At 45.4% G+C, this 20,946-nt stretch overlaps 1 protein-coding gene across 4 annotated transcripts in view; it reads right to left on the bottom strand.

The window, feature by feature from the left end:
- axin2 (axin 2 (conductin, axil)) overlaps positions 1-20,946 on the bottom strand; it is a 49,284-nt gene that overhangs the window by 10,122 nt on the left and 18,216 nt on the right. For 3 of the 4 annotated variants that reach the window (XM_072558890.1, XM_072558893.1, XM_072558891.1), the window contains exons 4-7: positions 11,757-11,853; positions 3,331-3,471; positions 1,842-2,347; positions 105-290 (exon numbers count right to left, since the gene is read on the bottom strand). In XM_072558890.1, the coding sequence (XP_072414991.1) occupies positions 105-290; positions 1,842-2,347; positions 3,331-3,471; positions 11,757-11,853 (930 nt within the window). The remainder of the gene's footprint in view (positions 1-104; positions 291-1,841; positions 2,348-3,330; positions 3,472-11,756; positions 11,854-20,946) is intronic. The other variant, XM_072558889.1, reaches the window with a different exon arrangement.

Genomic DNA, 20,946 nt, shown 5'->3' with positions numbered 1-20,946 from the left:
GCACCGCACCCCCCACCAATAGTGTTCCACTGACAGACACCACCTCATAACACAAACACAGATACCTGCGTGTGCTCATCTGCATGAAGCGACTCAGCCTTTACCTGTGGGACCTGTGTTTGTTGGGTTGTCGTTCACTCTCCAACATCCATTGCCACACATTCTGTGTCCGATCTGTCTCTTCACAGGGGAGCTGAGGGCTGCAAAGAGGCAGAGCTCCCTCACTGGGAATTGGGCTAGCACAGTCCATCACTTGTGTGCTCCTCCTGGCTAGGGAACTGTTCCTACTGCTGATGGTCAAACAGAGGGGAAAGTACATCAATGGAAAGCTTTTCATTTCTGCTATTTTGAAAAGTGTGAGGACCACCTGGACTCCCACATAACAACTTCACTCTCTACTTCTGAAGATATCTCCACATACATGTAGGTATAGATCTAGAGGTCCTCACCCATCCAACAGTGCATAGAACAGCCACCTCAGGTATAAAGCAGTGTCTCAGTGTAATCCACAAGTTTAACCCCACAGTTCACTGGATCTTGTTTCTCCATTTCCCTACCCCCAAATTGTTCTAAGAGACACATGCTGTTGGTTACCACACTCCCAGGGTCTACAGCTCTTCCTGGATCAGATGAAGTTAGGAAAACTGAACAGGGAGGAGGCTCTTTCAGCTCTCTCAGCCTGTTCAACATCATTCACTGTGATCATGTCACAGACTCCCAAATACCTATGGTTTGCAGTAGCTGCTCGGTACATTTGGAGTACTGCTGCCTTGTGTATAAGGCACCATGAGAGTCAAGAATCAAGACCTCTGTTGTGGACAGTCAGCACTAATGCCAATAATGCCCATGGTGAGGCCTCTGAGGACATTAACTGTTCCTGAACTATAATATTCACACCTCTCAATGTCCATGTCAATGGGCATATCACGAGCTTCTCATTTCCCAAATAAGTTCAGGTTCCATTGTGAGTCAGCAACTCACTGGGGCACCAACATTAGCATCCTCACTGCCCCCCACACCACACCCCCTCCCCCACCCTGAAACACTGCAGAGCTACTTGGAATGACTAGGCCCAGCGACGCAGATCGAAGCGCAACCAAGCCCCAGCGACGGAGCTCCGAGAGCGGCTGGGCCTGAGCGATCGAGCTCAGAGAACAATCGGGCCCCAGCGATGGAGCTCCGAGAGTGACTAGGCCCCAGGATGGAGCTCCGAGAGTGACCCGGCCCCAGGATGGAGCTCCGAGAGTGACCCGGCCCCAGGATGGAGCTTCGAGAGCGACCGGGCCCCAGGATGGAGCTCTATGGCAGTATCATCTCCAAGTAACCGACAGAACAGCAAGGTCAAGGTTGGCCACAGTTACAAATATGTGCAGGCCACGGATTAAATGTAGATTTGTGGAGTCACTGAGAACAATCGCTACTACGTCATGGTCAGTTTGACAGAAATAAGTAACATAATATCTTGCATGCTTACACTCCTTGGTGTTTTGTCAATGTGTTGCTGAGTGTTCCTGACTCAAACCAGCAGATCCCAGGTTCCAACCCTTTCTGTGCTGGTCTCTGCTGGATTTGACACTGGACGTAGCTAGAGTTGTCCTGAGGTCCTCTAAGTTAGGGGACAGGTGGAATAAAAATGCATCAGTGAAACTCCATCCTGGACAATGGGTTCACTTCTTGGCACAGAGGCTGGAGCGTGACGCACACTCTGGTTAAGGAGCTTACTGATTCACTAACCTGGTCTCTGTACATGCAGGGTCTGGCAAAGAGAGGGAGCCTGCTTGCCCTTAAGGCAGATTGAAAAAAAACACTTCAAAAAGAAAAAAAATTAGATGAGATCTTACCCGAAGGCAAACTGTTCCACTTGATGTGCCGGCATTTCAACCTTGGGGTGAACACTTCGAAATTTGGTGTAGGAACAAAGGTCCGTGCTGTTTGGACAGAGACACTGCACTCTGTGAGCAGCCTCAGTTTCAATCTGTTCCTTTGTCTTGGGAACAGTGTGATGGTGAATGTAATGATGGTGGACGTACTTCGAGCCCTGTTTGGAGACATATCCTTTATTGGAAACACCTGGAGCTGCTGTCTGGGTCCCCACGCCAGTTTGAAACCTTGTCCCTCGGAGACAGTCTGGGGTCTGGGAAGGAGGAGAATATCGGCCCACCCCTGGCGATTGGCAGCCTGGGGTTTTCAGCACTCGTGACAAGTGATCATCCAAGATGGTCTGTGGGTCATCGTCACAGCTTCCAGACGGCAGAAGAGCCAGTGGATGCAGCTGATGCTGGGGGGCTGTAGATTCCATCTCTATCTGTGCTGTTATTGTGGGAAGGTCCCCATCTTCACCTTCATCCTGTTGTCAAACAGAAATGGACATTTCGTTCTCACTCAGGGTGTTCACTGAGTGTACAAAAATAATTGCAACATCACATTCCCTGCACCTGACAATCCTCCAGCCTCTGACTCACTTACTGAATTGTTACAGTGTAGAAGATGGACATTCGGCCCATCATGTTTGTGTCAGCCCTCCAAATAGACACTTTGCCTTCTTCGAAACCGAGGACATTCTTCCTTTTCAAATAACTATTTAATTCCCTTTTGAAAACCTGATTGAACCTACTTCCACCACACCCTCTGGCAGTATTTCCCTGACCCTAACCACTCACCATTTTTGTTTCTTTCATTAAATACTGTGCTACCTCATTGCTGATCCTTTCAATAATGAGGACAGTTTCTCATTTCTCTCTGTCTGGGGATTACTCGCTTCCCAGACTCCTCATTGACAGATACCTCCAGAAGCTTGCTTCACCTATCTCTGCAACTCTTCCCCACAGCATCATCCTGCCCTCCAGCTAACATTTACAAAGAATCAATATCAATAGCCCACCTAAAGCTGCTAATTTAAAGCCAATTTCCTGGGTGGGAATCCCACCTCCCCCCCCCCACTCCCCCACTCCCCCACTCCCTCCCCCCCCACCCCCCCCACCCCGGCCACTAGAAAGGGACAAGTGCTCTGATGTGAGCCTGTGAAGGACCTGATTATAATGTGAGCACTTCATCACCACAACCAAACTGCTCTACTTTCCAACCATCATCTTCAAAAAGGGGCAACACTTTTAATCAAACCAACCAGAAAAATCAAGTTACACTGAGAGGAGTAAAATGTCTATGCAGTATTTACGTGCTGGGTGCATTTTAAAATCCAAATGCATCAGTCATGCTGTTCTCATTCAGTCTGTCTTGGGGACTAGAGATTAAAACTAAAACAGCTTTCTCTGCTCCTGCCCCACCCGAGCTCTCAGAGGTAGTTGTTCCTCAGCAAGTTTGCCATCCTACCTCTTTGATCTGCTGCAGTCTCTCCTCCAAGCTGTCCATGGTGTCTCGCTCCCGCTTGAGCTTCTCCAGCCGAGAGATGAGCTGAGTGGCGAAGGCTGCTGGGTCGACAGGCGTCATCTCCTTCGGAAGGCGATGAGTTCTCTACATGAAGCAAGAGTAAAGCAGATAGATGACATTCAGATGTCCATCCTTCAGCTTGCACATTTTAGGAGAAAGGTAGAATAGACAGAGCACAATGGACAGGAGAGATTGAAAAAGTGAGAGACAGCAGGTGAAAGGAAGGATGAGAGGGAGTCAGTGAAAGAGTGAGAAGAGAGTGTCAAAAGATCAGGAAACAAAAAAAAGGAGGGTAAGATTGCCAGCGAGAGGAATAAAAAAGAAGCAATGCTTTTGTCTTTTTCCTTTAATGTGCTTGTGTGTTCGGGTAAAGCCAGTTTCTCTGCTCATTGCCATGAGCCGGGGATTTTATGAGCTTCTTACAGTGGCCTCATGGAGCGACATCCTTCCCAGCAGCACTGGCCTAGGGCGAGAGCACTCAGTTGTCCTGCTCATTCCCTCTGTAGTACAACCAGCTCATCAGTAGCTTCACAGAGTCTCGAGCTTCTTCAAAGACAGTGTTGTCTAACATCAAAAAACATGAAGGCGGGAGGGAAGAATCTTTAACTGAAGTGGGTTATAAACAGAAAATGAAAATTAAAAAAAAAAGATGGAGGGAAGATGGAGTCAAACGGGTGCAGATCAGAGAAAATGTGGTAATTTATTTCCTGGCTGCATGCTGGGTAGCTTTGAGGATCTGTTGGCTCAACAGCTCCTGTGTTTTTTTTCACTCCCTCACTCTTCACTTCTGTCTTCTTTGTACAGCGTGAAGAGAATCAGCTGCAGGCTACGTGTGCTACACTGCTGGGCTCGGCTGCCTAAAGCTGCAGCTATCAGGGGAGAAAGGAGGCTGTGAATCAGGAGCAGAGAATCACAGGCATAGTAAAGCACGGCAGGGCACGGCCTGTATCAGCATCAACAAACATGAGAGAGCCAGAGCGTGGGCGAGCACGGGAACGAGAGAGAGCAGAGACAGACAGAGACATACATGGAGAGTGGGGGGGGGGGGAAGAGAAATATAGAGAGAGAGAGCAAGAATAAACTATCGCTTCTTCCTGTTCATCTCTCTGCACCCCCACCCCCAGCTCTCATCGTTTTAAGCTGGACACCGTACCCACCCAATGAAGCAAGAAAGCCTTCTCTAAGGCAACCGCACAGCAGCAGCAATGATGTGAGGGGCAGAGAAAGGAGTCGCTCTGTTGGAAGTTGTCACTTTACACACTAGCTGTCTTCTATTCAGCTCCTGATCAAAGCACAGCCTGGCAGAGAATGTCGATTGGGGAGCCCCAGGACAAAATAATCTCATTTACAAGCTCGGGCAGTAGAACTTGCGTTGTTTCCAATCTTTTTTAAAAGGGGAAAAAAAAAACACATTTTGGAGACAACAGTTTGCAAGGCCTTTGAAAGAGATTTTGTGCTAGTTATTTTTTCCTCTTGGTTAGGAAAACATGAAAGCTCACTACAGCAACTGCAGCAAGGAAATTACAACAAGGCTTGATGACATACACTGGCGATCTGTTCACCACACAGGCACAGACACGCACATGTAACAAGTTGGTCTGGTACCAGGTATAGGGACGATCTGAACTGTCCAAAGTAACTGCAAAGCAGCATGTTGCATGCTGCTAGAAAAACAGCATTTAAAAAAAACCCATAAACATAATTAGAGGAGACAGTTCTCCCCAAATACAGTGGTACTGACTCATCCTGGACCTCAGGACCATTGGGTATGAACTTAGTTCCATGCAGCTATTTTTCAAGTGCTACCATTTTCCCGAGGCGGGGGTGTGGGCTAACAGTGTCAGAAGCGCCTGATTGTACATTTCCTGGGTAAATACTTGCATCCACACACACCATGCGAGGATTTGAGAGGTGTAACGTAATCAGTACAGTGTCCTAGGAAAGATGGAGAGGGTTCAGAAGAGAGTTACCTGAACATTGACATGTATGGAGGGCTGGGACTTCTTTCTACTGGACCATAGGAGGCTTACACATTAGACCAGATTCCCTACAGTGTGGATACAGGCCATTTGGCCCAACAAGTAACCACTAGACCCAATTCCCTCCGACTAATGTATCTAACACTATGGGCACTATCTAGCATGGCAAATCCACCTGACCTGCACATCTTTGGACTGTGGGAGGAAACCCATGTAGACATGGGGAGACATGTGCAAACTCCACACAGACAGTCATCCGAGGCTGGAATCGAACCCAGGTCCCTGGTGCTGTAAGGCTGCAGTGCTAACCACTGAGCCACTGTGCCTCCCTGCAGCAGTTTATAAAATAATGAGGAGTAAAGATAAGGTTAGTGGTACTGGTCATTTCCCTAGGATGCAGGATTTCAACACTAGGGGGCACATTGTTAAGGAGAGAGATTTAAAAAAGACATGAGGGGCAAATTTTTTTTACACAGAGGGTGGTTCGAGTGTGGAATGAACTTTCTGAGGAATTGGTGGTTTTGGGTAAATATCAACATTTCAAAGACATTTGGATAAGTACACGAAAGGAGGGATATGGGCCAGGAACACAGACAAGTGGGACTAGTTTAGTTTGGGATTATGTTCAGCAAGGAGTTGTTACATTGAGGGGTCTGTTTCTGTGCTGTATGACTCCATGAGTTCACACACCAGTGACAATGAATGGCAAGGGGTACACTTCTATTGTGATGATTCAGCATCATGCCAACAGCTGCCAATCAGATTCCAAAGCTGGGACTTCAGATTAAATTCTAGTTTGGTTTGCCATCCAGTGCTAACCTCAAGCAGTGAGTAATCCACAAACACACAAGGGCACAGCTGTAGATATCTCCTAGAGTGGGTCCAAGGGATGCCCGACTCAGTAGGATCTGAAATCAAGGTTATTTAGTTTGAACGAGATTAAATTAGGTTGGATTCCCTACAGTATGAAAAGAGGCCCTTCAGCCCAACAAGTCCACAATGACCCTCCAAAGAGTAACCCATCCAGACCCATTCCCCTAACCTATATTTACCCCTGACTAATGCACCTAACACTACGGGCAATTTAGCATGGCCAATACACCTGGTCTCTGAACAATGAATTTGTTTCAGAGTACTGTTCTGGTAGAATTGGTCAGAAATGACATTAATACGTACACACACAGCCCACGCGCTCCATTGTGAACAACAGAGGTTCCCAAATTGTAGGTGGTGGATCTTAGTGGGATTGTAAGTCAAATATTTAAAGTTGTTGAGTTCAGAGGCAGCAATGGGTTACATGAAGTTCTGACTGGTTGTGGCTCCTTTAACTGCTTGAAGATTTTTACCCTCTCCCAACAGTGGGCATGGCCTAACAATCTGATTGCTGCCCTTCAAAACCAAAGGGAAAGTGGAAAGCTAAGGATATTTCACTTGGGGAAAAAATATCTGGAGGTATGAACCTTCTCCACTCCACCTCCCTCACTCCCTTCACATGGGTTTTTGATCCATCAACACAGAAATACTCAACTAACTGGGATCAAGAAAATTTCAAATCATTGAGGTGAAAATTCCTTGCAACTGAATGTGGAATGTCTAGTTTAGAGCTGCTATATTTGGGAACACTGTAAGGAATCCACCTCTAACAAACATCATCAATTGACAAATTTAAAGCAGAGATTGAGATCAGTGTTGCAGAAAGTATGATAGTCACTGCCTTGATAAAATTTTCCAGTTTTTGGATGCATGTATTAGCTGTGACCTCACCAGTCTATGGGAGGTGTGTTTAAGGGTTTTCCGTGTGTAGAAGTGTGTCAGTTATTTTGAAAAAACAACTTGTATATACCTATGTCTGCATCTTGTATTAATTTAAATACTGTGTTGCCTGGGAAATTAAAGCTTTCCTGTATGTGGCTTTATGTTCAGTTGGTAGTTGATTATGATTGAGAATATTGGGGGGAGATGATGATCTAGTGATATTATTGCTAGACTATTAATCCAGAAACTCAGTTGATGTTCTGGGGACCGAGGTGCGAATCCTGCCAAGGCAGATGGTGGAAATTGAATTCAATTTAAAAAAATCTAGAATTAAGTATCTACTGATGACCATGAAACCATTGTCGATTGTCAGAAAGATCATGTGGCTCACTAACTTCCTTGAAGGAAGGAAATCTGCCTGCCTTAACTTGTCTGATCTACAAGTGACTCCTGACACCACAGCAATCTAGTTGACTCCCAACTGCCCTCTGAAATGGCTCAGGAAGCCATTCAGTTGTACCAACCGCTATGAAGTCTGAAAGAAATGAATCTAGACGGACCACTGGCATCGGCCTATGCACCGGAAAAGACATGGGCAGAAAAAGCCTTTTGGACCCTGAAAATTCCTCCTCATTAGCATCTGGGGGCTAGTGCCAAAATTGGGAGAGTTGTCCCACAGACTAACCAAGCAACAGCCTGACATTGTCTGTAAGGTATGAGTCCGTGAGTATGACTATGTCCCAGACACCACCGTCACCATCCCTGGATAAAGCCTGTCCCACTGGCAGGACAGACCTGGTAGAGATGGCAGCACAGTGGGATACAATCGTGAGGGAGTCACCCTGGGAATCCTCAACATTGACTCCAGACCCTATGAAGTCTCATGGCTTCAGATTAAACCTGGGCAAAGAAACCTCCTGCTGATTACCACGTATCATCCTCCCTCAGCTGATGAATCAGTACTCCTCCATGTTGAACAACACTTGGGGGAAACACTGAGGATGGCAAGGGCACAAAATGTACTCTGGCTGGGGGATTTCAATGTTCCCCATCAAGATTGCTCAGGCAGCAGTACAACTGATCAAGCTTGTCAGGCCCTAAAGGACATAGCTGCCAGACTGAGTCTGTGGAAGACAAGCAAGAGGCTGGAAGAACACAGGCCAGGCAGCCTCAGGAGATGGAGAAGTCAATGTTTCAGGTGTAACCCCTCTTCAAGACTGAATCTGTGACAGGAGATGAAGGAACCAACAAGAGGGAAAAACATATTTGACCTCATCCTCACCAATCTGCCAGCTGCAGATGCATCTGTGGCAGTATCATTATGAGTGACCTGTCATTGTGGACACAATGTCCTGCATTCACATTGAGAATACACTCCATTGTGTTGTGTGGTACTATCATTGTGCTAAATGGGACAGACTTCGACCAGATCTAGCAACTCAAGACTGGGCATCCATGAAGTGCTATGGGCCATCAGCAGCAGAATTGTAATCCAGCACAATCTGTAATCTCATGGCCTGGCATATCCCTACTCAACCATTACCATCAAGCCATGGGATCAACCCTGGTTCAGTGGAGAGTGCAGGAGGACAAGCCACATGCAGCACCAGGTATACCTGAAAATGAGGCATTGGTATCTGGTGAGGCTACCAAACAGGACTGCTTGCAAAAAGGCATAAACAGCAAGTGATAGACAGAGCTAAGCAATCCCACAACCAGGAATCAGATCTAAGCTCTCCAGTCCTTCCACATCCAGTTGTGAATGGTGGTAGACAGTTAAACAACTTACTGGAGGATGTGGCTCCACAAATATCCTCATTCTCAATGATGGAGGAGCTCAGCACATCAGTGCAAAAGATAAGACTGAAGCATTTGCATGAATCTTCAGCTAGAAGTGCCAAATGAATGATCCATCTTGGCCTTTTCCAGTGGTCCCCAGCATTACCAATACCAGTCTTCAGCCAATTTGATTCACTCCACGTGATATTAAGAAACGAATGGAAGCACTGGATTCTGCAAAGGCTACAGGCCCTGACAACATTCCGGCAATAGTACTGAATTTGCTGCTTCCCCTAGTCAAGCTCCTCCAGTAAACAACACTGGCATCTACACAACAATGTTTGGAAAATTGTCCAGATATGTCCTGTACATAAAAAGCAGGACAAATCCAAACCAACCAATCAATCTACTTTCGATCATCAGTAAAGTGGTGGAAGGTGTCATCAACAATGCTATTAAGCAGCACCTGCTCAGCAATAACCTGCTCACTGACGCCCAGTTTGGGTTCCTGACCTCATTACAGCCTTGGTTCAAACACAGTTAAAAGAGCTTAATTCCAGAGGTGAGGTGAGAGTGACAGTCCTTGACACCAAAGCATTTGACCACGTGTGGCATCAAGGAGCCCTAGCAACACTGGAATCAATGGGTCAGCAGGGCAAATTCTCCGCTGATTAGAGTCATACCCGTCAGAGAGGAAGATGGCCACGGTTTCTGGAGGTCAGTCATCTCTGCAGGAGTTCCTCAGGATAGTATCTCTGACTCAACACCTTCCCTCCAACATAAGGTCAGAAATAGGGATGTTCGCTGTTGATTGCACAATGCTCAGCACCATTCATCACTCCTCAGATACGGAAGCAGTCCATGTTCAAATGCAACAAGATCTGGACAACATCTAGGCTTAGGGTAACAAGTGACAAGTAGCATTTGTGCCACACAAATGCAAGGCAATGACCAGAGACAGAGACAATCTAACCACTGTCCTGTGGCATTCAATGGTATTAACATCACTGGATCCCCTAGTATCAACATCCTGTGGGTTACCATTAACTAGAAACTCGAATGGCTACACATCAATAATGGCTACAAGGGCAGGTCAGAGCAATACAGAAATTTCCTTTTATTGGTCAGAGTATTGAGTACAGGAGTTGGGAGGTCATGTTGTGGCTATGCAGGATATTGGTCAGGGCACTGTTGGCATATTGTGTGCAATTCTGGTCTCCTTCCTATTGGAAAGATGTTGTGAAACTTGATAGGGTTCAGAAAAGATTTACAAGGATGTTGCCAGGGTTGGAGGATTGGAGATATTGGGAGAGGTTGAATAGGCTAGGGCTGTTTCCCCTAGAGCGTAAGAGGCTGAGGGGGTGACATTATAGAGGTTTATAAAATCATGAGGGGCATGGATAGGACAAAGTCCTGTGGGGTGAGGGAATCCGTAACTAGAGGGCATAGGTTTAGAGTGAGAGGGGAAAGATATAAAAGAGACCTAAGGGACAACTTTTTCACACAGAGGGTGGTACGTGTATGGAATGAGCTGCCAGAGGAAGCGGTGGAGGCTGGTACAATTGCAACATTTAAAAGGCATTTGGATGGGTATATGAATACGAAGGGTTTGGAGGGATATGGGCTGGGTGTTGGCAGGTGGGACGAGATTGGGTTGGGACATCTGGTCGGCATGGACAGGTTGGACCGAAGGGTCCATGCTGTACACCTCTATGACTCTATAAATACTGCAGTAAAGACTCTCCAAAGTCTGTCCACCATCTACAAGGCATAAGTCAAGGAATATTTTGGAATACTTGCCTGCATGAGTGCAGGCCCAACAATATTCATACCATCCAGGCCAAAGCAGCCCGCTTGATTGGCACCACATCCCCAAGCGTCCACTCCCATCACCACCAATATTCAGTAGCAGCAGTGTGTCCTACGTACAAGATACACTGCAGATATTCACCAAAGATCCTCAGACAGCATAAACCTAAGATCTCTTCCATCTGGAAGGACAAGGGCAAACAGATATATGGAAGCAACACAACTTTCAAGTTTCCCTCCAAGTCACTGACCAACCTGACTTGGAAATATATCGCTGTTCCTTTAGTGTCACTAGGTCAATATCCTGGAATTCCCTCCCTAATGGCATTGTGGGTCAACCCACAGCAAGTGGATTGCAGCAGTACAGGAAGGCAGCTCACTAGGGATGGACAATAAACGCTGGCCAAGCTAGCAATGCCCACATCTTACAAATGAATTGTAAAAAATTCTAATTCAACTTCTGAAAGAGTCCAAATATCACATATGCCAGTACAAAAGGCTTTGTTACTGCATGAAGCAAGACCTATCAAGTAAGTCACTGAGAATAAAAAGTAGCCCTTACAAACTAACAAGTCGGCCCCAGAAATCAAAATGAAAAAGAAAAATTTTATTGACCCCATGTCTCATCTCCACTCTGCAAATCAACCCGCTCTGGCTCTTTGTCTGGGGTCAAAGCAATGTTCAAGCCCCAGGATATCATGATTAGAAAAGAGTTGGGAAACACTGATTTACAACAATTTATATTTATATATTTCTTTTTTCATTCACAGGATAAGGGTGTCACTGGCTCGACAGCATTTACTGCCCATCCCTAATTGCCCAGAAGGCAGTTATGAGTCAACCACATCGCTGTGGAAAGGAGACACAAATAGGGCAGACCAGGTAAGGATGGTAGTTTCCTCCTCTAAAGGACATTTGTGAATATATCAACTTTAATGCAACAAAACATCTCAAGCCCTTTGGGGGAACGTAAATCAATCAAACAGACAATATTAAACAGTGAGCGATATAGTGAAAACTGAAGTCGGTGAGGGACTGAACACTTACAGGAAAATGAGGTAGTGAGACCTGACCGTTTGCCTTGACACTGCGTTGCATTTCCCTCTGTTGTTGCTTCTTATGCCGATATGGAGGGATCCCATCTCTGCAAATCAAACCATGAAACAGAACATGAGAGGAATCCAACAGGATTGAAATTAGTTTCATATGTGACCCAATGTTATAAAGGCAACATCCATGCTCTACCACTGCTGGCAAGTCGTGTTTGCAGAGCAGGGTCTGGCGTGCAGGCTATGAGCCCTTCAACCTGCTGTCCAGTTAACTCTTAGTTCCAACATCCACCTGCCAAGAGGACATTCACTAGCTGTACCCAAGAGATTCCTAGGAGGAAGTGAGGATAGCAGATGCTGGAGAGTCAGAATTGAAAAGTGTGGCGCTGGAAAAGGAGCATCCGAGGAGCAGGGGAATCGAGGTTTTGGGCAGAAGCCCTGATGAAGGGCTTGAGCTGCTGTTCTTTTCCAGCGCCACACTTTTCAACCCCAAGAGATTCCAGTCAATGCCACTGAGCTGGAAGACCACAACAGCAAACACTGGGGTAAGTGTGGTTCCCTGGATAATGTTCCCTGAAGCAGTTAGTTAGCAGCACTAGTCCCACTCCAGGTTGCAGAACTGAGCAAGTGCCAATCAGTTTGAGGTACTACCTTTTGAACTGAAAGGAAAGTATCTGTCCTTTCAGGGGGATATAACAGAGCCCATGGCACTACATTGAAAAATACCAAGGAGGTTCTTTCAGGTATTTTGACTATTTATTCCCTTATAGAGCATCACAAAAACATATGTGGTCTTCAGCTTGCTCTGTATAAATTAACTCCCACATTTCCTCATTGCAACATGCACTTTAAAAAGTACTTCATTGGATGAAAAGTGTTTTGGAAAGGCTTGTGGTATATTGTAGGGTTGGAAGGGGTGACAGAGACGAAGAGTCAAGGACTGATTTGTAAATCGGATAAAAATTTTGAAGTTGAGACATTGCCAGTCCAGGAACCCAAATTGAGTCAGTGGCAGGGAAGATGGGGGTAGCAGGAAACTTGGTGTCAGCTAGGACACAGGCAGCAGCACCTTAAATTATCTTTAGTTGATGGAGGATAGAGTCTGGGAGGCCAGTCAGAAGTGTGTGAAACAATTAAATTGGAGATAACAAAGGCACGAGAGTTAGGGTTAGTGAAAATGAGCTCAGGCAGAGGTGATGGTAGATGATGTTATGGAGGTGAAACTAAGCAGTCTCAGTGTTAGCACAGATGGGTGGCAGAATGCTCATCTCAAGGTCACATATGGTTCTCATGTTGTGACCAGTTGGTTCAGCTTCAGACAATGGTCAGGGATGGAGTAGGTGGTGATGTAATAGGACCAAAGCAATGGCTTCTGCCTTTCCAATAACTTATTGGAAAATTTAAAACTGCTCATTCAATACTTGACATTTAATAAGCAGCCTGAGTCAGAGAGATAGTGGTCAGATATAGCTTGGTGTTATCAGTCAACACATGGGACCCAATGCCTTGTTTTTGGATTATGTCATTGAACAGCAGTATGTGGAGGAGATAAGAAGATCCTAGGTTAGATTTTTGGTACACACCAGAGGTAACAATGTGGATCAGCTACTGTAATTGATCCTCTGTCTAAAGGTAAAATCATCAAAGTCCTACCAGACCATAGCACTGATCTCTCAGAGAGACAGATGGTGATGGTTTAACTGCAGGGTTACCAAGCCTCAGGTGAGGGAGAGGTTGAGAAGGCAGGACTTTCATGGTAACCTCAGCCAGTGCAGGATTTGAACCCACACTGTTGGCATCACTTTGCATAGCAAACCAGCTATCCAGCCTACTGAGCTAATAGAGTTACAACAAGTGGCTGGATGCACTGGGGCTGGTTTCCTCTGGCGTGTAGGAGGTTGAGGGGTGACCTTCTCGAGGTTTATAAGGTAATGAGGGGCATGGATAGAGCAAAAAGCCAAGGATTTTTTCCCAGGGTAGGGGAGTCCAAAACTCCAGGGCATAGGTTTAAGGTGAGAGGGGTAATATATAAAAGGCACCTTTGGACAACATTTTCAGGCAGAGAGTGGTGCACATAGTGGAACAAGCTACCAAACCAAGTGGTAGAGATTAGTACAATTACAATATTTAGAAGACATTTGAACAGGTACATGGATAGGAAACGGCTAGCGGGCTATGGGCCAAATGCAAGCAAATGGGACTAGTTCAGTTTATAAAACCTAGTTGGCATGGACAAGTTGGGCCAAAGTGTCTGTTTCCTTGCTGTATGACTCCATGATACATTCCCATCCCTCCACAGTGTCTGCAATGAGACAATCCCATTCAAACAACAGGCACTCCTGTCTTGCTCACATGGTTATGTCTAGCATCAGTAGAATATTCCCAGTGGGAAGCAAACTGAACTTAAGTTCACCCTGACCACCTCCATAAAGCACAGAACTCTGCAAATTAAAATTAATGTTACCCACTTGAAATAGCATTCAAGTCCAACAAGTGAAAACAGCTGCCTTATGCCAAGAACCCTGTGCCAACTACCTGCCAGACGGCAACCACCATCTTAATATCGTTTGAATTCAACTTTGATTCAGCAAAGCCTGTTTGTGAAATGCTCTCGATTTATGGCCGAACACGTCACACACACAAATGCTACACAACTGTTTGCCATCAGAACACTTCTGGCAGATTGGATTTATCCACAAGTTCAAACAAAAATGTTGAAACGAAGTGTTGCAGGGTCAGCAGCACAGTGCATCACTGCCTTACTGCTCAAACTAGAGCATGGGCACACAAGGAGATATCACCAGTGGCAACCTGCAGGAAATTTACTGAAATTATAATCTTAAAAAAGACACACTCGATTTTCCTCCCCTGTAACAAATAAGCATAGACCACTGATTGGTCAATTGGGTTGCAGCAATCATCTCAGGCTTTTCGGGCCTACTATTTTATCCAGCCTTCAAACAATCCTCTGGGAGGCTTTCAAACTATCCTGCAGCTGTATTTGAAATAAGACTTTCCAAGGAATACTGAGCAGTCTCTTGCAGCTTATTGATTAAATATTGCAATAACCAATAAACCAATTGAAAAAAGGCCTCATTAACTGTTTAAAGGCCCAAATGTGCATGACCTGAGCATGATGCAGCTCCTCCAGTTCTAAAAGGCTCAAACTCATGCGCATATGCGCCTGCAGTCTTTAGTTGGCAGCAGTTCTGAAGCAAGTCTCTGATCTTGCCAACATCAAAAGCTTGGTTTGTAAGATAAGGTAATGTTTGAAGTTTGCACAGCCGAGCCTGCCCCCTGCGTCAAAACGAAATCCATAAATAAGATATAAGCCAGAGAGGAGAGAAAAAAAAAATCAGCCCTCATCTTTCTCTGATTACTGAGAGGAGAAATCTACACTGCACCTTATTTTAAACAGGAAAGTAAACTCTGATCTGACAGACTGCCTTTACATCTCATTTACTCCCCTGTTTACAATGCCTCCACTTGTTAATTAGGGCTTGTTTTGCCTTCCCTTAATCCCCACACCCCCAGTGTAGAAACAAAATCAGACAGTAATGGCCTGTTTGTGTAAGTCGCTCATTTCTTGCTGTTCATCCTGTGCTGTTAAACAAAAGGCTTTTTGACAAAAAGATGAAGCTGCATTTTTTTTTGTTTCCAGTTCTCGCCCACTCCAAACAGACTGTAACACAGCAGGTGTCATTAGTGCAATAGTGTGAAGTTGGCAAATCTTCTGCAGGGGAAATGGAGTGGGGTGTGGGGTTAACTTCAGATTTGATAGTTTAGTGACAAGCTTTGCAGAGCACCACAACTCCACCACTAATGGTTGTGCATTCCATTTCCTAGGCCTCTAACTCTGGAATTCTCTCCCTACACATATCATCGTAAAGGAGGTGTTGGACATACTGGAATGTATAAAGGTGGATAAATCTTCTGGTCCTGACCAGATATATCCAAGAACCCTGCAAGAGGCTAGAGAAGAAATTGTGGGGGCCCTGACTGATATATTTGCATCGTTGTTATCAACGGGTTAGGTTAGGTCCCAGAAGACTGGAGAGTAGCGAATGTTGTGCCCTTATTCCAAAAAGGCTGCAAAGAAAACTTAGGAACTAAAGACCAATAAGCCTAACATCTGTGGTAGGTAAGTTACTTGAGAAGATTCTGAGGCATAACATGGGCATAACTTTGGAAAGACATGGTTTGATTAGGAGTAGTCAGCATGGCTTTGTGTTGGGGAGATCACGCCTCAAATTTGTAAAATTTCTTGATGAAGTCACCAGGAAGGTTGATAAAGGTAATAGTCAGTAAGGCCTTTGATAAGGTTCCACATGGTAGGCTGCTCTGGAAGGTTCCAAGGAATCCAAGGAGAGTTGGCAAATTGGATAAACAACTGGCTTGATGGTAGGAAGCAGAGGATAATAGTGGAAGGATGCTGTCAGACTGGAGGCCTGTGACTAGTGGAGTGCCTCAGGGGTCAGTCCTGGCACCATTGCTGTTTGTTATCCATATCAATGATTTGGATGAGAATGTACAAGGTATGATTAGTAAGTCTGCAGGTGACACTAAAATAGGTGATATCATGGACAGTGAGGAAGGTTATCAGAAATTGAAGAAGGATCTTGATCATCTGGGGAAGGGAACTGAGAAACGGCAAATGGAGTTTAATATAGATAAGGGTGAGGTGTTGCATTTTGGAAAGTCAAATCAAGTTAGGAGTTTCATGGTGAAAGGGAGGGCCTTAAGGAGTGTAGTGTAACAGAGGGACCTTGGAGTTCAGGTGCACGGGTTCTCTGAAAGTGGAGTCCCAGGTAGACAGGGCAGTGAAGAAGGCTTTTAGCACACTGGCCTTCATCAACCAGGGCACTGATAATAAAAGTTGGGAAGTTATGTTGTAGTCCACAGGACATTGGTGAGGCTGCACTTGGAGTATTGTGTTCACTTTTGGTCACCTCGCTATAGGAAGGATGTTATTAAACTGAGAAGAATGCAGAAGAAATTTACAAGGATGTTGCCGGGATTCAAGGGACTGAGTTATAGAGAGAGGTTGGACAAGCTAGGACACTTTTTTCTGTAGGGGACTAGGGGACTGTTGGGGGGGGTAGAGAGGAGGAGGAGGCGTGTATAAGATCATGAGGGGAATGGATAGTGTGAATGCACTCTTTTTTCCCATGGTTGGAGAATCAAGGAGTAGAAGGCATCAGTTTAAGGTTAGAGGGGAAATAATAAATGGGAACCTGATAGGCAACTTTTTTAAAAAAAAACACAAAGGGTGGGTACGCATATGGACTGAGCTGCAGCAGTAGTGGTTGAGGTGGGTACATTAACAAAGTTTAAAAGGCACTTGGACAAATACATGGATAGGAAAGGTTTAGAAGGACATGGGCCAAGTGCAAGGAAATGGGGTTAGCGTGGATGGACATTTTGGTCAGCATGGACCAGTTTGGGCCAAAGGGCCTGTCTCCGTGCTGTAGGACTCTCTATGATCTCAGTCTCACTTTTCTCCTTGTTCTTTTTTTGATAAGCTTTTGGCTGTCTTGACCCAAACTCCTCTCATGTGGTTTGTAGGCATATTGTTTTAGAACATTCCTGTGAAACGCCTTGGGATATTTTATTATGTCAAAGGTGCTATATAAACTCAAGCTGTTGTTAAGGAAGAACAAAGAAAATCATGCATTTCACTGTCACCTTTTCACATCTCCCAGAAACATCTCAAACTACTTCACATACAGTGAATTACTTTGAACTTTCATCACTGTCATTACATAAACAAACCAGCAGTCAATGCCCACACAGCAAGACTCCAGAATAAACACCACCATTCCTTTAAGCCGCATTCTGGGATCTTTCTGTGCTTGAATCCCCAGTACGATTTAATGATTCATCCTGAGTTCATGCCTCTGACAATTGTGCACGACACAGTGCTGCACAGGAGTGCTAGCCTCCATTATAATGTCTAGGTTTTTTTTAGATTAGATTACTTACAGTGTGGAAACAGGCCCTTCGGCCCAACATGTCCACACCGCCCCGCCGAAGCGTAACCCACCCATACCCCTACATCTACATCTACATCTACCCCTTACCTAACACTACGGGCAATTTAGCATGGCCAATTCACCTGACCTGCACATCTTTGGAGTGTGGGGGGAAACCGGAGCACCCGGAGGAAACCCACGCAGACACGGGGAGAACGTGCAAACTCCACACAGTCAGTCGCCTGAGTCGGGAATTGAACCCAGGTCTCTGGCGCTGTGAGGCAGCAGTGCTAACCACTGTGCCACCGTGCCATCTTACAGCAGAGAAGAGTGGGTCAAGAGCTCGAATCAAAGCTGTTTCCTGGACAGACCCAAGGCCTTATTACAGGTTATGATGTATGTGGGGAAGACACACTAGGCAGACTGGTAGGTGTGTAGCTTTCTGAACCCACAACGCCCAGAATTTTAAAAAAGCTATTTAGAACACTCGGCCCTGCTTGCTTTGACACTGTGCTGCAGCTCATTCCTGATGCCCAAAATATCGATTCCCTAGCTCCTCGGATGCTGCCTGCCTGGCTATGCTTTCCCAGCACCATACCCTTGACACTTTGTTGCAGCATCCTAGAACTTTGTGCAAATGACCATAAACCAGGTCAAGGTGCTGAACGCTTTTCTAAATTAACATAAATGCTGTTGGAACAAGGTGGTTTAAAAAAAAACAAAAGCAAGGTGAAATCCAATTTTGCAATCAACTCTTTCTCATTGAAAAGCGAAACCTTGAGGAAGAGTAGTCATGTGTCACTGAAAGAACATCCCTGCCCCTCATTCCATCCCATCCAGAAAGAAATCCTCATTTAATCAGCCAAGCTTTACCCTGCTCTGCTCTATTGTGAAAACAGGAATCAGCCAGGCTCTTTTCAGGCTTTACAGCCATCTCCCTTTCACTCCAGCAAGTGATTCTCAAAGCAGCCTGCATTGCAGCTCTCTTATTTGCACTCACCACACCTCCCCCCCCCCCCCCCCACCCAACTTCCACCCCACCCCCCTCTTAGACTCCCTTCGACTAACAATAGATTGAAAGCGATTCAACTAAGCCTTTCATCCACAATACACTTTTATTTCTCAGCTTTCAGAGCCACCATTGGCTCTGGTGCAAATACTTTAATCCTAACCATTTCCCCACCTCAGCTTGCCTGGTCCTCAGACCAGAAATGACTAACACTCAGAAATCTCCTGTTGACACAAAACTGGAGCCAGTTTAAAAACTATCCATTTCGCAATGCCTTTTCATAAGTGCTACCATGTCTAGTAGAGACACGTATACAGGTGTGGAGCTTGTGTGATCTCGTGCATAGGCAACCAAAGAACTACAGACATACAAAAATCTGTGTGCTTGTACTTGTGTATTAATGGATGCACATGTGTATGCACAATGTGTATGAACAATGTATGCACACTTCTCCTCAGCCCTTTATGTGTGCATGCATTCTTATAAGTAAGAGATTTGCTTGTCTTGTATCCTGAAACTGATGAAAATTCACTTTATTTAAAGGATACGCCCTCAGTTGTACATACACACGTGCACTGACGCACACATATACATTCTTCCCTACAGTAGTGAGTGCCACACTAAAGCTGTCTATTCCTGCTCAGGCAGATCCCACTTGCATTCACTGCCGAGAATTGCAGCAGCAAGTTGTTTCACCATGGATGCAGCTGTACACTGTGTCATTCATAACTAATAAGATACAAGCAAAACACATCACCCACATCAAACCAGAGTCACCTCTGCATTTTGTGGTGAGGTAAATTTTCAGTCCCAGCAAGCATCTTGCCTTTTCACTGCATAATTTCAGTCACAACATGTTTGATTTTTATTCTAACAGCCGTTCTGTTCTGCTGACAGCATGTGGATTCAGATTCAGAGGCGTCCCAGGCCCACAGCGTAAGCGTCAACTCAGACACCAAGGACTGACAAGTTAGTGAACCTTAGTGGGCATCAGCTGTCAACTCATGTCCACGGTCTGAGCTTGTTGCAAGATTTAATCCATCTCCCCTGACTTGTGGAGCTTCTCACTCCAACATAACCATCCAACCCTCAGTTCACCCACTGATTAAGGGACAGAGTGATAGAGGGGGAAGAGGGAGGGAAAGAACAAGTGATAATGTCATGAATTTAAATTCAATTAATAAACCTGAACTTGTGTCATGCCCCCCCACCTGTGCACGCTCCAGCTGGACCAGTCCAAAGAAACCAAATGGCCTCCTGTGCGTCACAATCTCAGGTGGAAGACCTTAGTCCGACAGCCACCCATTTCATTGTTTCAGTTAAGACCATAAAAATAGGAACAGGAGCACATCATTCGGCCCCTCAAGCCTGCTCTAACATTCAATAAGATCACTCCTGATCTGACGTTCCTCACATCCACTTTCCTGCCTTTTTCCCATAACCCCTGATTCCTGACTGATCAAAAATCTCTCTGTCTCAGCCTTAAATACATACACAAGGATTTGGCCCCATAGCTCTCTGTGGCGAGAAGTTCAAACATTTTACAACCCTGAGAAGAAATTCTTCCTCATCTCAGTCTTAAATTGTTCTGCTTAAATCTCAGACAGTGAACTGCAATTTTGTGGGAAACCTAGTGACCTTTGTCATCTTGACTCCCAACTCCTGCTCTCGACGGTGCACTCATTGCCTTTGGCCTCAACACATGAGAGCAACAAGGGGCAGCTTAGGGGAGGAATGAAGTAGCCAACCCGAAAACAAATAAAAACAAACAGAATCAGGGCTGAAGTAAATCTAACTGCATGGTCAGTGTAAGTATGAACCGGCCTTGCACTCAACTGATCTCCAGTGAGGACTCAAAAGAAGTACCAGAGCTAAAAAAAAGAGATCTCACTCCTTGCTCCCTTCTGCCACTAGCCTTTATTTATCGGGGGCACCATACAGTAACATTCTGTGGTTTACTTGACTGTGGGAATGATGGGGGCACCAATTACCTTTTCAACAAACTGGCACAGGCTAATTGCCAAGGTGTCTCTACTTTCTAAGATTCTAAAGAAAGACCAAGCCTGGGTTAGATGTCCTGTCACCACTCGAGCACAGTCACAGAGGGGAGGCTACCTAAAGGCCGTGTGATCTGGGAACAATCTGTGAGCCTGCGGATATGAGCTGACAGCTGATATGATGTCCACTCAGCTTCTTTGACTTGTTAA

The sequence above is a fragment of the Chiloscyllium punctatum genome, chromosome 39 (assembly GCF_047496795.1).
Source record: "Chiloscyllium punctatum isolate Juve2018m chromosome 39, sChiPun1.3, whole genome shotgun sequence".
Classification (NCBI taxonomy): Eukaryota; Metazoa; Chordata; class Chondrichthyes; order Orectolobiformes; family Hemiscylliidae; genus Chiloscyllium; species Chiloscyllium punctatum.
This window is presented reverse-complemented; position numbering and strand designations above follow the sequence as displayed.